Consider the following 13,503-nt stretch of genomic DNA (forward strand, 5'->3'; position numbering starts at 1 on the left):
TCACTGAAACGGGGTGGGCTATGGCTTGAACCCAAATTTACATTTTAAAAATTTTTCCTGTTTGTAGTGATTGGTGTGATTAGCTTGTGGAAGGAAAAGAACTTGCTTTCCTGCTCTAAGTGTGGGGATTCACAGTACTGGTCGTTCTCTGCCATCCTGTCCCCTCACTACTGACACATGTCCCAGAACTAGGAAACCAGAATTCTTCTCATCGGGGTCAGGTCCCCATCTACCCTCCTTGCAGACACATACAAACATTCACTCCTCATGTCTGGTCTTTGTTCTCTGTGCTGATCTGCCCTGTGTCTTTATATAACCTCCCCCTTCCCTCCCACAGGACAGGGCAGAGGTGGTAAGTTTGAGCTGACCATTCAGGAAGAGGCAACATGCCATTCTCTGTCCATCTGACCCACCATCTGGGAAGGGGAGATAGAACCACAGAGTAGGCTGGGGATCAAAGGTGAGGCCTCCCCATAGGAAACTGAAATTGAATCCTTTCATTTGTTGAACTGACATTTATGGAGGTCCCTTTCTGCACAAGATCAGGAGCTGAAGTAACAAAGGACAAGGAGGATCTGCCGCATGGAGCTTTCCCCTGTGTGACATCAAAACTGAGACTCAGGTCATCTTAGTCAGTTGGGGAAACTGACGCTCAGAGGGAGGGCGAAGAGGTCTGTCCACATCATTCAGCCACAGACACAGCACAGTTCTTCTTACCCACCTTCCAGGCACCTCTGGCAGACACTCCAGGGCTCAGAGGACTCAGAAACTCAAAGTCACCCAGGGGAGTGCGGGGGCTTCATGAGCACACCCTCCTCTCCAGCTCAGGGAGGGGGAGCTGGGACGGGCAGGATGCAGGGTGAGGGAGCTGGTAGGAGAAGGCTGGAGCTGGTGGCTTCTTTTGCTCTGTCATCAAGGCAGAGGAAGAAAAACCTGCTAATCGATTGCTGCTCTCTGTCCTGCTCATCGAGTGACAGGACCAGAAGCACAGAGACCCCAGCAGCTCTCCCGTCTCTAGATGCGCAGACCAAGGAGAGGGCCCCTTGCAGAGGAGTCACAGCACGAGGGCACATCGCTGATGTCAGAGTCAGGTCTCCTCCGCCACGTTGTCAGCTGTGACTCGGGGCCTGGCGTGTTTTGGAATTGCAGGAGTCAGTGAAGGCTCTGGAGATGTGTTCGACATACACCTCCAGGAAGCCTCCTGGGATCACAGCCCCTCCCTCTCTGCTCCCTAGTGCCAGCTCTGCCCCTGAGGGCGGCCCCCCTGTGGGGAGGCGCTCAGCAGAACTCCAAGTGTTGGTCGATGGGGACGTTGTACTTGAGCTTGTGGGCTTCGAAGAGGTCGCTCAGCTCCTGGAGGTAGCGCTGGTGCAGCCTGTCCACCTCCTCCTGCGAGGGGTGCGGTGTCTTCTGCACCTCGATGGGCGTCCCCACTGCAAGACACGAAGGCGGGTGGTGGCCCAGAGCGGGAACCACCAGAGTCCTGGAGCCCTTGGGGCAGTGTCCACCCCGTGGCCATACCTATAGGACAGTACCCTTACTGCCTCCCTTTCAATTCAGTTCTTGGTGATGCACCTAAGATGTTAGGACAACTGCAAGATTGTGAAATAATAACAGCCCCAGCTGGCATTGGCTCCTGTCAGGGAACATGCTAGGTGCTTTACACGACTAACACCTTCAAGCCTCCTAACAATCCTGTGGGGACAGAACCTGCTACTATCCCTGTCTGTAGGGGAGGCAATAAGGCTCAGGTAGGTTAAGTAACTAGTCCACGGTCACGCAGCCAGGAAGAATCAGTGCCAGGTTTTAAACTCTGGAGATGTGCCCTCAACCTCCAGGACCTCGGGTTCTGGGGGCTCAGATGCCATGATTAGAGGTGCCTGGATCTCTGGGAGGAGGCGGGCCCACAGCCCAAGCAGCTCTTCTCCCCGCCTGCCCCCCCATGCTCACCCGCAGGGACCCCCTATCTTCCTCCCTCCTCTGGGTGTCCCGGGCTCAGCTGCCCTGCCTTCTGCTCTTGGCAATGGCTCTGGAGGCAGCAGCAGTGTGAACATGCATGCAAACACTGCCACACAACCCAGGGAAAGTCCTGGTGTAGGGGGCTGACCAAGTCAGTACTCAACCAAGCATGGACTGGGTGGTTGGAGATGAACAGACCCAACCCTACAAGCTTTGCCAGAGGAACCTACTTGGAATCCAGGAAGAAAGCAAAGGAGATGCCCAAACAGCTGCTGTACATGGTACCCCGTCCACGCACGAAGTCCCTGCTCATTAGTCACAGGAAAATCCCTCAGGCTCTAATTGAAGGCCTGTCGGTGCTACTTTACACACAATTCTAACAGACCTAAAATGCCCTTCCCTTGTATCTGCCTTCTCCGATAAGCCTTATTAGCTCCTCTGGGTCAGAATTAAACCCTCCTTCTGTGGCATACTGAAAAGTCACATAGATCCTGATCCAAACCTCACCTTTGCTACTCTCGGGTAGTGTGATCCTTTGGGAGTTATTTAACTTTTCTGAGTCTCAGTTTACCATCCATGAAGTGGGGACGATAGGCCCCGTCTCTGTGGTTGTTGGGATAACTGAGCTGCTGCGTGTAAGGGAGCCAGTGCAGTGCCTGGTACACAGCAGGTGCTCAGTCATCAGTAGTGACTTGTCCTTTGTGCGTCTGTAAACAGTTCCCATCCCAGATGCCTTACATCCGGGTCCTCTGCCTGTGTGTCTGTTTCCCAGTCTAGATGTGAGCTCCACGAGGGCAAGGATGTGCCTGGCCCACGTCCAAGGCCCCTTGCAGCACACAGCCTGGGCCCCTTGCCCTGTAGCCTACCCGCTCCGGCCCGGGACTTGGCTCACCCACAGTGGTGATGGGCCGGCGGTAGGGCAGAAGACCAAAGCTGTACTGGAAGACACCACGGCCATGGAAGAGCGGGATGTTGATACCAGTCATCTTGTATAGTTTGTCATTGAACCATTGCCACCAGAAGCCAGAAGAGTTCTCATACTGGTCAAATAGGTCATTGTCCCCAAAGGAGAAGATCGGCACCAGAGATGCCCTGGAGGGAGACAGGAGAGGGCATGTGGGAATTGCCAGGAGGTGCAAGCTGGTCACCTGGCTTCCTGCAGGGACCAGTGACCAGGGATTGCAGCAGAGGACAGAGCCCTGGGCTGGAAGTGGGAGGCCCCGCGTGTCTCCCAGGCCTGCCGTGGCCTCCCTTTGTGACTGTGGGCAGGTCCTGGCTCCTCTCAGGGCCGCCACCTCCCATTTGTACCATGACAGGCAGACCAGAATGCTTCAGAGGGTCCTCCCAGATATAAAACCTCTGCAAATTTTCTAGAAAAATCTACTGCAGCTAACTTCTAGTCTTTAAAAGTACATTAAGGTAGAGGAACAACTCTAAGCTTCACCCCAATGTCCACTCTCCCAGATTCGGTAGGTCTCAGATCTAATGCCAGCTCTGGGCCATATGAGTGCTCACACCTAGTTGTTTGATCACCTAGTCTCTCTTCTGGTATCTTCTTAGGGTATTTAGGCATGAGACAGTAGTACATCCTTCATCAGATAGAATCTTCACTGTAAACAAATTGATAATCTCCTCCCAAAATATACTCTGCATTAATGTCTGTGGCCTTCCCACCAAAATACAACTCTTGTCACTCTCCAGGTCCACAGAGAGCCCGATACCCGTGCATCAGGGCGAGTCTGATGAAGCCCTTGCGGTTGCGAAGCACCAGCCTGCTGGATCCGGGCCTGGCATTCAGTGTCTCTTTGGTGCCTCCTACAGTGATGCCCAGCAGGTTGCCACCTCCGTTCCTGCTCAGAATGTGAGAACAGCTCTCCTTGTCTGATGAGATCAGCCCTGGGGAGAGAGGAAAGTGGTCAGGTGTGGAGTGAGAGGGCAGGGTCTGTGGGACAAGGTGTGTCCTGGTCCCCACCTCCCTTCTCAGCTGGAAGTTCTCTGAGGCTGGGACTGATTCCTCTCCCTGTATCCAAGCCCTGGCCCAGCTCATTGCTGGCATAGAGCTGTGGGAAGTCCTTCCTTGGGTCTAGCCTCCTTCTATATACACATACTCTTGGACACAGTACAGAACTGTTGGCAGCCCTCCCTAAAATCCTTCTTCTGTGCCTCCAGCCCTCATCTTCCTGGCTACCCAGGGGTGTGAAGACTTACCCACTGTCATGATGGTATCCCTGAAGAAGGGGACTCGGAAAAACATGTTCATTGTTGTCAGATGAGGGTAGATGCTGGGGAACAGCGATGTGAAGCCGGTGCTGTCAGTGCACAGATTTGTAAAGGATCCGATGGACAGAACCCCATGGGGGTGGAAGCCAGCAAGGTAGTTCTGGGAGGGGTCCAGCTCGGCGGTCTTGACCAGCTGCAGGGACAACAACCTGGTGAATCTGGGCTGGACCTTGTGCCCTCCCTGGCCTCACAGTTGACTTTCTGTGCTGCCCTCTTCTATGTGTCCCTGTCACCGAATGATATCAGGCCATCATTTGAGGATCTTGGGAATAGAGGCCACCTGTCTGAGGCATCCCTGGTCCCAATGCAGGCCTGGAACAGAGGAGATGCTCTGGAAGGACCAGGGAATGAAGGAGGGAAAGAACGACCTGTGAAGGGATGAGGTCCATAGGAGGAAGCCCTGCCCAAGGCGGAGGTAGGACTCCTGGGAGGTAACGGAAGACCCGCCCTGCCCCATGTGCAGGAAGATCTGTCACAGGCAGACCCTCCCATAATGAAGGAGCCACGGCAGGAGGAAGTGAGCATCTGTCCAAGGGCTGTGTCAGCTGGAGTTCTGTCCTGGGTGCGGGGCTGGCCCCTGAGTCCCTGTTACTCAGTTTAAAATACCCCAGTGTGCTGGGAGGTGGGGGCTGGGAGAGGGGAACGAAGTCTCTAGTGATATCTGTGGGGGGTCGGGAGGGTCAGGGAGGTGTCCTGCACTGCCCAGTGCCTGCAGCATTTCCTGACACCAGGTCACAGCCTGGACACAGCACTTCACCCCTCCTCCGCCCTGGGCCTGGGGAGACAGTGTGGCTCTGGGATGTTAAGATCTTCACAGGAGAAACTCAGTCCCTTGACTGGTCTTTAGCATGAGATGGAGACAGTACCTCCTGGGGGAAACACTGACCGATTCTCCAACATTAGCTCTTTAGGAAACCTATAGGGTGGGCTTAGAAATCTCCAAGGCCCAGACAGTTTCCTAATTTTGCATGAAATTCATCACTAAATGATAGTTCACAAAATTACAGTAAGAATTGTTGGAGGATCAAGGTTTCACATGCATTTGACAGGGAGTGCAGAGGCTTATGCGTGTTGGGGAGATCCAACAGAGCAGAGACTCCCTACCAGGGGCTCCATACCTCCTGGCCACCCCAAGATCCCTGCAGGGCCTGCCCTGTAAAGTGTGTGGAAGAGTTGGAGGGTCTCCTGGAGGGTGGTAGGTCCAGAATCTGCAGACGACAGCTTCACCTCTGCAGGCTTCCAACTCAGGACAAGCAAGTCAACGTGCACATCATGCCCCCCTCTGCTGGCCGCCTAGTGGTACTGCCCACCCTCTGGAGGTGGTATGCCACAGGACTACAGTGGGCCACAATCATAAACACTGTTCACGTGGAATTTCTACGAATCAAGTTCAATAGTGCCTGGATGGAAAAACCCTCCTTGAGAGGTACCTGGCTGGAGAAAGGGCAGGAGAGTAGTGAATAGTCAGGCATAAAGCTGCTCAGCATCATTTTTCTGCCAGATTTGAAACTGGCAGCAGCTCTAGGTACAAATACAGCCAGATGCTGTCCTTTAGAGGCTCCAGGATGACCTGATGTCTCAAGGAATCCGCGCAATCCAGTGATGTATGTCGCGTCCTCTCCACTTTACTTAAGAGGAAATCAAGGCTCAGGGAGACTGTAACTTGCCCAAGTTCACACAGCTGCTATGTTGCAGACCTGATATTGCAACCTAATTCACTAGCACCATGGGTCACACTCTATACAGGTCTTCTCTCCTGTTTCCTGAGGAGGGCCACCTAACCCTGTCTGGCAACTCCCTGTGTCCCAGTGCTTTTCCAATCCTATCTGGACAATAAACCATCCCTGCCCAGGGGCTTACATCCCAGGATTTAATCTTTCTGTGATACAAGAAAGGAGCAGGAGGCTCAGTTCACTCAAATCAAGGAGTCTACTTTAATCATGACTGATCTTGCAGTCCAGGAGGTCCTGGGGTCCCCTGAGTCAGAGAGTCAGAGATTAAGAGTCACTCAAAGTAGGAGGCAGCAGTATGCTTACTGGATGCACGTGGAAAATGAGGATCAAATTGGGCAAGGCTTTGTCCAAGGACACAGCATACATATCATATTTTGGGATAAGATAGATCCTGAGAACCAGTTCAAGGCTCTCCGTCTTGCTTCTTTACCCAAAGTTATGCACAAACTTAAAAACTTTGCTGGGTGATAGTCTTATTTGATGAAGTGTGGGGCTAGATGTTCTCTAAGGAATGACTTTAATACCTGCACCCCCGAGCATGGCTGCTGAGTGGTTTACACCTGTAAGATACACATGTGTGCCACACTCTACAGCCCTCAGAGCTCCTTCAAATCCTGGATCATTCATCAACCATTGTATTGGCCCCACATATTGCAGATGGGAAATCATGACCAGACAAGCTGGACTTGTCCCCAGGCTACATAATGGTGTAAGCCTGGTTCCTGCCTCCCAGCCCAGTACTCTGCTCACTGCACACATGTCGGCACTTCCCCATGGGGCACTATGGTCCTGGCCACCCTCAGCCAGCCCCATTACTCACTGAGATGGGGAAATAGTGCTTCATGTACTTCCACACGACCCAGCGTCTTAAGGCCTCGATGCGCCTGCCCCCCTGCCATGGCTTGTCTCGGTCCAGGTACCACCAGGCCGCATACAGGACACTGAAGAACCAGAATCTTGTGAACAGGAGGCCTATGAAGACCACAATGCAGACACTGGCTGGGGAGGGAAGCAGGAACTGTGAGTGGTCAGAGATGTGAAAGAAGAAGGCCTCCTCCCTGCCTGGCACCAGCAGCACCGTCCTGTCCAGCCCCGCCTCCAGGAGGAAGAGGTTCACCACCTGTGCCTTCAAGAAGGAGGGAATGTGGTCCACCCAGTGTCACACTGGGAGCATGGGTTTGAGGCCCCTTTTCCCCACTGCACCAGGCTGCCTCATTCACTCTGCTCTTCCCCCTCCACCTCCCTCTCTGTCCAGTAAAGCAGTCTGCACTCACCAGGTGCTCAGTAAATGCCTGGTGGGGAAGTCACTGGATGAACTGCTTCTAGTTTCCATCCTTTGGGACCTCAGAGAAGACGGAGACATTCTTTCTGCCCAGCCCTCTTCCTGTCCACTCTCTGCTCTTCTTTCAAAGATAAATCTGGTCCTATCTCCCCTCTAATTAAAGTCTCTCACGGCTTTCTCATAACGTTGAGGCACAGCCCAAGCAGCTCAGCCCGGCTTTTAGGCTCCCCGTGGCTGGCCCATATCCCCTCCTGCTCCAGCCTCTCTGGCCTCCACGTACCCTGCACCCCAGGCACAGGAGCTGCTTCTTATGAAACACAGAGTTCCTTTAATCTCTTAGCTTTTGCCCAGTCTATTCCTCTGCCTGCCATGCTCTTTCCTGCTGAGGGAGGGAGGAGGAGGCCAACCGCTGCCTGGCCCGTGGGTCAGGGGTGCAGCAGGGCTAGGACCAGGCCCCAGTGAGGAATTCCCTTCTGACCTACGATTCCGAGTTCCCATTACAGGCTAATCCCAGCTTCAGCTCAGGGTCAGGGGTCTTTGGGGCTGAACCTAATCTGATGCCAATGGAGCCTCATTCTCAGAGAATATTGCTCCCTCCCCATCCCATTCACTCCATTCCACACCATGCACTCAAAATCTTAAAGAGGGTTAATTTCCACTTGTGTTCCATTTGAGAGTAGGGTAGACTGGCCTGTCATTGCTGGCTGGCACCTAAAAGGAGGAGAATTTTGACCCAGTCTGAACAGTGATAATATTCATAAGCCAAACGAAGGCGGTTGGGGCTCACAGATGTTCACTGTACACAGAGCACCTAAGATGTGCCCGGTTCAGCCATGAACAACAGACAGAAATTCCTGCCCTCATGGAACTGACTTCCAGCATTGTGTTTGGGGCACTCTGTTTTGTTTTTTTAAATTTTATGGTGGTAAAAAATACATAGCATAAACTTTATCATCTGAACCATTTTTAAGTGTACAGTTCAGAGGCATTAAATTCATTCACATATTGTGTAATCATCCCCACTGTCCATCTCCAGAACTCTTTTGATCTTCCCGAACCAAACCTCTGTACCCATTAAACAATAACTCTCATGTCCCCCTCCCCTGGCCCCTGCCAACCACCATTCTCTTTTCTGTCTCTGTGGATTTGATTAGTCTAGGAACCTGGTATGAAAGGAATCACACAGTATTTGTCTTTTGTGACTGGCTTATTTCACTTAGCAGTGTCCTCAAGGTTCATTCATGTTGTAGCATGTGTCAGAAATTCCTCTCCTTTTATGGCTGAGTAACATCCCATTGTGTGTATTTGCCACATTTAGTCTATCCATTCTCTGTCAGTGGACCAATGGACACTTGGGTTGCTTCCACATTTGTACTTTATTTTTAAATGCTATTTAATTAGTTGCTAATAGTGAAAAATGAGGAAGATGCACAGACAAACCCAGACACTGGGCGTCTCCTGATCGTCTGGAAGAAATGGCAGCCCTGAGTCACTACGCTCATGAGCACCTCCCTCCTCCAGGTATTTCCCCTCATTCTCAGACCTGCTGGCCAGTGGCTGCTGGAACCCATTTTTCTCTCACATCAGCCTTTCGATTCCTGGAAAAGGAGGGGAAGGACCGTCAACCACTTATGGATTGGTCACCTCTTTGTTTGCCTTTAATATTTCTTGTCTTAAATACTTTCAGTAAAAAATTTGAAAGAGAAAGCTGCATAAGAGTGGGAATAAAATGCCACCCTTTGCACGATAAAGCACATGTCCACATATCTGGACCCACGTGTATAAGGGTGGAAAGACCCCTGCAGATCTGGAGGGAGGAGGCAGGTGCCAGGAGATAAGGATGGTGGATAATTGACTTAGATTGTATTCATTTACTAATTTAAATTTACATATTTAAATGCTAAAAAATAAGAAAGAGAAAAAGAAAGTCAGCTAGTGCTCTCAGCCCTTGGGCAAATCTAAAGTCCATGTGGGTCCCTCCTATTTGCAGAAAACCAGCTCTAGAGAATAAAACCAAGTTGTTACTGGTGGCTGCCTGGAGGTAGGATTTAGGGAAGTCTTTCACTTTGGGGATACGCATTTTGTTTGAATGTGTTACAATAGCCTATGTTAGTTTTTCAGTCAGGAAAGAAAAAAGGTTGGAAAAACTCAAACAAGAGGCACTTGCACTTGACAGAAAGACCTCCGCCCACCCCACCGTCTCCCTCAGACGGAGCTCACCACTCAATTCCTGTCAGTAGGCAAAACTCAAACTCGGGGGTCTTTTCAGTCATTCAAGAAGGGAGACTTTTCCCCTTATTACACCAAGAGGAAAAAATGTAAAACCCCACTTTACAGAGGCCCAGAAAAGGTATGCAAATCACTAAGGTCACACAGCAAGCCAGTAGAATGGAAATTGGTATTCAGTTCTATTTTGGCTCCATCCTGCTCCCAATCTTCAATCATTCAACAAAGATGTATCCACTCTTAACTCTTCTAGGAGCTGGAGATGCAGCTGAGAACAACGCCAACCATTTGATGGAGTTTACCTTCCTGTGAGTGTGTGAGTTACAGAGAAGAGGAAAGAACAGAGTAAGCAGGTAACTCATCGGAAATTATTTGGTTCTGGGCCCTGAGTCCGTGGTGACAGGTCCTAGGTGACTTGTCTGGCTTCTTCTTTGCCCCTCCCTAAAATGCCCCCTTTAGGTTCAGCATGACCAGCTGTTCCCTAAATGTGCAGTGTTTACTCCCCCACTGGAGGCCCTTACTCACCTGCCAGCCTTTAATCCTTCCCTGTGGACCCAACTCCCAAGAATCTCTTGAAAGGGGCCCCTTCTTTCCACCACTGCCAGCTTCCCTAGATCAGGATAAGTAATTTTTTTTCTTAAAGAGACAGACTGTAAATATTTCAGATGTTGCTGCTCAAGGGGCAAATGGGAGGTTGTTACATAGGCACGCTATCATTTAAATTATGCAACCATGTAAAAACCATTCTTGACTCATGAGTTGAAAAATACAAAAGCAATCAGTAGGCTGGATTTGCCTCATGAAGATAATCTGGGGACCCTGATGTAGATTATGACTGCTCTACCCCACCAGTCTACCCCCTACACCCCAAACACAGTGCATCATCTGACTGCAACCACAGCGACCTGTACCAGATCGGACCTTGCCACTTCCCTACCAAAAGCCCTCCTGGGACTCCCCTTTCCCTCAGGATAAGGGGTAAAAGCTCCTTCTCCTGGCACCAAAGGGCCCAGCTCCCTTTTCTCAGCGGCTCCAGGCCCAGGGTTACTTGGCTTCTCTGTGCTGTTTCTGACACTCCCAGCACCCCCCTACCCCCCGGGGCTGGACTGAAGCTGAGCACAGCCAGTCAAGCTCAAGCTTGCAAATCTTACCCAAGGCTAGCTGAGCAAGACGTCCCTCAACCCCGAGGATGACCAGGCCACAGCCAACGGGGCTCTGGGTCCTCGGTGCCCTTTGTCCAGGCGCCAGCCATCTTGCAGCTCCCCCTGGGGGTAGCCCTCCCTCCCCATGCTCTCACTCCTCCCCCACACCCTCTCCTCTCTCTCCCCACTCTGCCTCCTTCCCTTTCTTCCTTTGGCAGTGGGAGGAGCCCAGACCTACAGCCTTGGGCATTTAAGACAATTAGCTTCTCCGCTCCTCTGTGTCATAGGGTTAAACCAGGGATGTTTGAAATGTTTAAGGATCCTTAGGACAGGAACACAGATCAAGGGATGCTAGGGGCAGGGTCCTGGATCACTTGCTTAGCTGCCATTTTTAGGGGAATTCTGTGGGAGTGTTAGAGCAGGCAGATAGCTAGATATGAGCAGAAGAGGGGAACACAGGCCTAATGGCGGGAATTGGACAGAAAAGAGGGGCAGGGGGGTAAATGCAGGAAACCATACATCATGTAAACAACAGGGGACCCTGGGCAGACAAATGCAGGAACCTCTGGGCTGATAACACATATTGGGATGACAAGTAGCCTGGAGGCCAACAAAGAAAAGTGAGAAAAGTCAAGAATCTCCAATGTAACCTATTGCTCATTATCCCCTTATTTCAATAAAATTAGCCTTACGGATTAGAAGCACCCATCACGCACCGAAACCGACACAGTGACACTCTGATCCACACTGAATAGGCACAAAAATCCCTCCTCCCTTCTGGAACGTGAAGTTGGGATGAAAATCAGGAAATATGTCCCCAAACCCTTTCCTCCAATGAATTTTCTGCCCATTCGTTTTACACCCTATGTAACCAATTTGCCAAAGAAACTCAGGTCAGCTGCTCATCTGAGCCTGCTCTCCCTCCCCTTGAGAGAGCACTGTCTGTCCCTTAATAAGGCCCCACTTCGCTTTCTTAACCTCCGTGTCTCGTCCCTGAATTCTTTCTGTGACGAGACAAGAACCTAATCACCAGCCACAGGAGCACCTGGTGTACATATGTGTTTTGTGTGTGTATGTGTGGTGTGTGTGTGTATGTGTGGTGTGGAGGGGGTTGTGTGTATTTATGTGAAAAGTCTGTAGACCAGCCTGTACAAGTTGCGTCCACAGGCTAACACCAGGACGGTGGCATCTGTGTACAGGCTAACACCCACCCTCGGGGAGCAGCTCCTACTCAGCCTGGTGCCGGCAGGTGGAGAGATGAAGAATCCCGCACTGTCCCCGTCACTCTTCCTTCCCCACCCTCAGTCCTTGGCCCTCCTCAAAAATGTTCCCTTCAGCAGAGCTAGAATTGGGGCATGTGTGGCCTCCCTGGTTTCACAGTGGATGTGTTCACTGTGAGGCGGGGGTTGGGGGAGGGGCCTAATCACCCCCTCCTCTGGGATCCCCACTGGGGCCGGGCCAGGGCTGTGCTGACCAGAGTAAGCACGTTTCTTCATTTCACCCCACAACTGCCCTGTAAGGTCGGTGTTCTTATTCCCACCTGCAGATGGTGAGATCCAGGCCCAGGGAGCTCAGGCCTCGGTCCACCAGGGTCCCACAGCTGGCCAGCTGCCCTGCCAGAGTTTGACCCAGGTGTGCCGCTTACTCCCCAGATCCCTCTGAGCCTTCACCTCTCTCCCCGGCCTGTTCTCTCCCTGTTCTCCTTTTCCCACACCCTCCAGAGTCAATCTCCTCTTCTCTGAAAAGGAGGAACTCCACCCCGTCTGAACAGTCTGAGGAGCCCGAAACTTCCCATGATCACCTATTCCTTCCCCACAGCACTGGGCATCCCAGGACAGGTCTGTGTCCTAGGACTGAGGTGGAGCCCACAGCCCAGGAAGCCTAAGCACACTGCCCAAAGCCACAGGTGAGGGCTTCTCACCACGGACCCACCGCCCTCCCAGCCCTGCAGAGGCCTCCAGACAGGGCTTCTGAAGCAGCAATCTACATTGTGTCTCCCGTCCCCCCGCCGGCCCGCCTTACGCAGGAACACCAAGCAGAAGACCCAATGCAGGATGACCAAGGTCTGCAGCCTGCGCTCCCAGGGCACGAACAGGGGCGCGAACTGCACCATGCTGGCTCCTCTGCCGGCTCTGGAGGCTTCTCTGAGCTCTGCTGTGGTTTGATGTTGCTGCCAGAGGTTGCATAAACACTTGCCAGAAGGTGGAGGGTGGATGCCCAGTTCAAGGACTTCTTTCCTGGGAGAAATCTTGAACTCACCTATCCTGGACTCAGCTAAGGGGAGGAAGAGCAGGACAGCTGTTTCCTTAGGCAATGCCTTATCTGCTGATCACATTGCTCAATTCTTGCTATCACTTGGCAGGTGGAGCCCCAAATATAGAGCAATCCTCTCCTCCTTCCACCTATGCAACAACCTGGCTGCAATAATTGTCTCTTCTCTCTGGCCATGCTCACTGTCCCCACCCCCCACCCCCCAAAATGCAGTAATGACTCGCATCTAAAAATTCCTGTCCCAACGATCTCCACTTACTGCCCTATTCCTCAGCTCACCTGCCCAGCAAAACCCTTGGAAGAGCATCTGCGTTCCACATGTCCATGCCATCCTGTTCTGTCCTCCCTCCTCCAGACCAGATGCCACTGTCCCAAGGAACTGCCCTTGGCAAATTCACCCATGGCCTCCATGGTGCTAAATTCAGTGGTCAGTTCTGGAATCTCATCCTGACCTCTCAGTGGCCTTAGACACAGTTGATCACTCCCTCCTCCTCGAAACCACTTGGCCTGTGGACACCACACTCTCCTGGTTTCCTTCCTGCTTCTCTGGCTGCTCCTTGGTCTCCATCGTGGCTCCTGTCTTTCATCAGACTAAGTGTCTGAGTGCCTC

At 52.0% G+C, this 13,503-nt stretch overlaps 1 protein-coding gene across 3 annotated transcripts; it reads right to left on the reverse strand.

Annotated features, from left to right (window-relative positions):
• Nucleotides 1-406: 406 nt before the first annotated feature.
• On the reverse strand, nucleotides 407-13,189 carry LOC102528952 (2-acylglycerol O-acyltransferase 2-like). Of its 3 annotated transcripts, XM_072969176.1 has the most exons (7): nucleotides 13,173-13,189; nucleotides 12,645-12,896; nucleotides 6,793-6,913; nucleotides 4,168-4,372; nucleotides 3,681-3,855; nucleotides 2,852-3,051; nucleotides 407-1,433 (listed from the first exon to the last, which is right to left on the reverse strand). In XM_072969176.1, the coding sequence occupies exons 2-7, from the start codon at nucleotides 12,806-12,808 to the stop codon at nucleotides 1,279-1,281; spliced, it is 1,020 nt and encodes a 339-aa protein (XP_072825277.1). In that variant the 5' UTR covers nucleotides 12,809-12,896; nucleotides 13,173-13,189; the 3' UTR covers nucleotides 407-1,278. The 3 variants fall into 3 exon arrangements, with proteins under 3 accessions (XP_072825277.1, XP_072825278.1, XP_072825279.1); XM_072969177.1 differs by lacking the exon at nucleotides 13,173-13,189 and having other exon boundaries at nucleotides 408-1,433; nucleotides 12,645-12,913; XM_072969178.1 differs by lacking the exon at nucleotides 13,173-13,189 and having other exon boundaries at nucleotides 414-1,433; nucleotides 6,793-6,971; nucleotides 12,645-12,888.
• Between the last annotated feature and the right edge of the window lie 314 nt (nucleotides 13,190-13,503).

This window comes from Vicugna pacos, chromosome 10 (assembly GCF_048564905.1).
Source record: "Vicugna pacos chromosome 10, VicPac4, whole genome shotgun sequence".
Taxonomy (NCBI): domain Eukaryota; kingdom Metazoa; phylum Chordata; class Mammalia; order Artiodactyla; family Camelidae; genus Vicugna; species Vicugna pacos.

Excerpts from the sequence above, each read along its gene's own strand:
- LOC102528952 (XM_072969176.1), bottom strand. The coding sequence starts at position 12,808 with ATGCAACCTCTGGCAGCAACATCAAACCACAGCAGAGCTCAGAGAAGC. Across the intron at positions 6,914-12,644 it reads CTTCTGCTTGGTGTTCCTGC|TGTCCTGTATGCGGCCTGGT; the intron begins GTAAGGCGGGCC and ends CTGGTTCTTCAG. Across the intron at positions 3,052-3,680 it reads AGACTCGCCCTGATGCACGG|GGCATCTCTGGTGCCGATCT; the intron begins GTATCGGGCTCT and ends GTCTCCCTCCAG.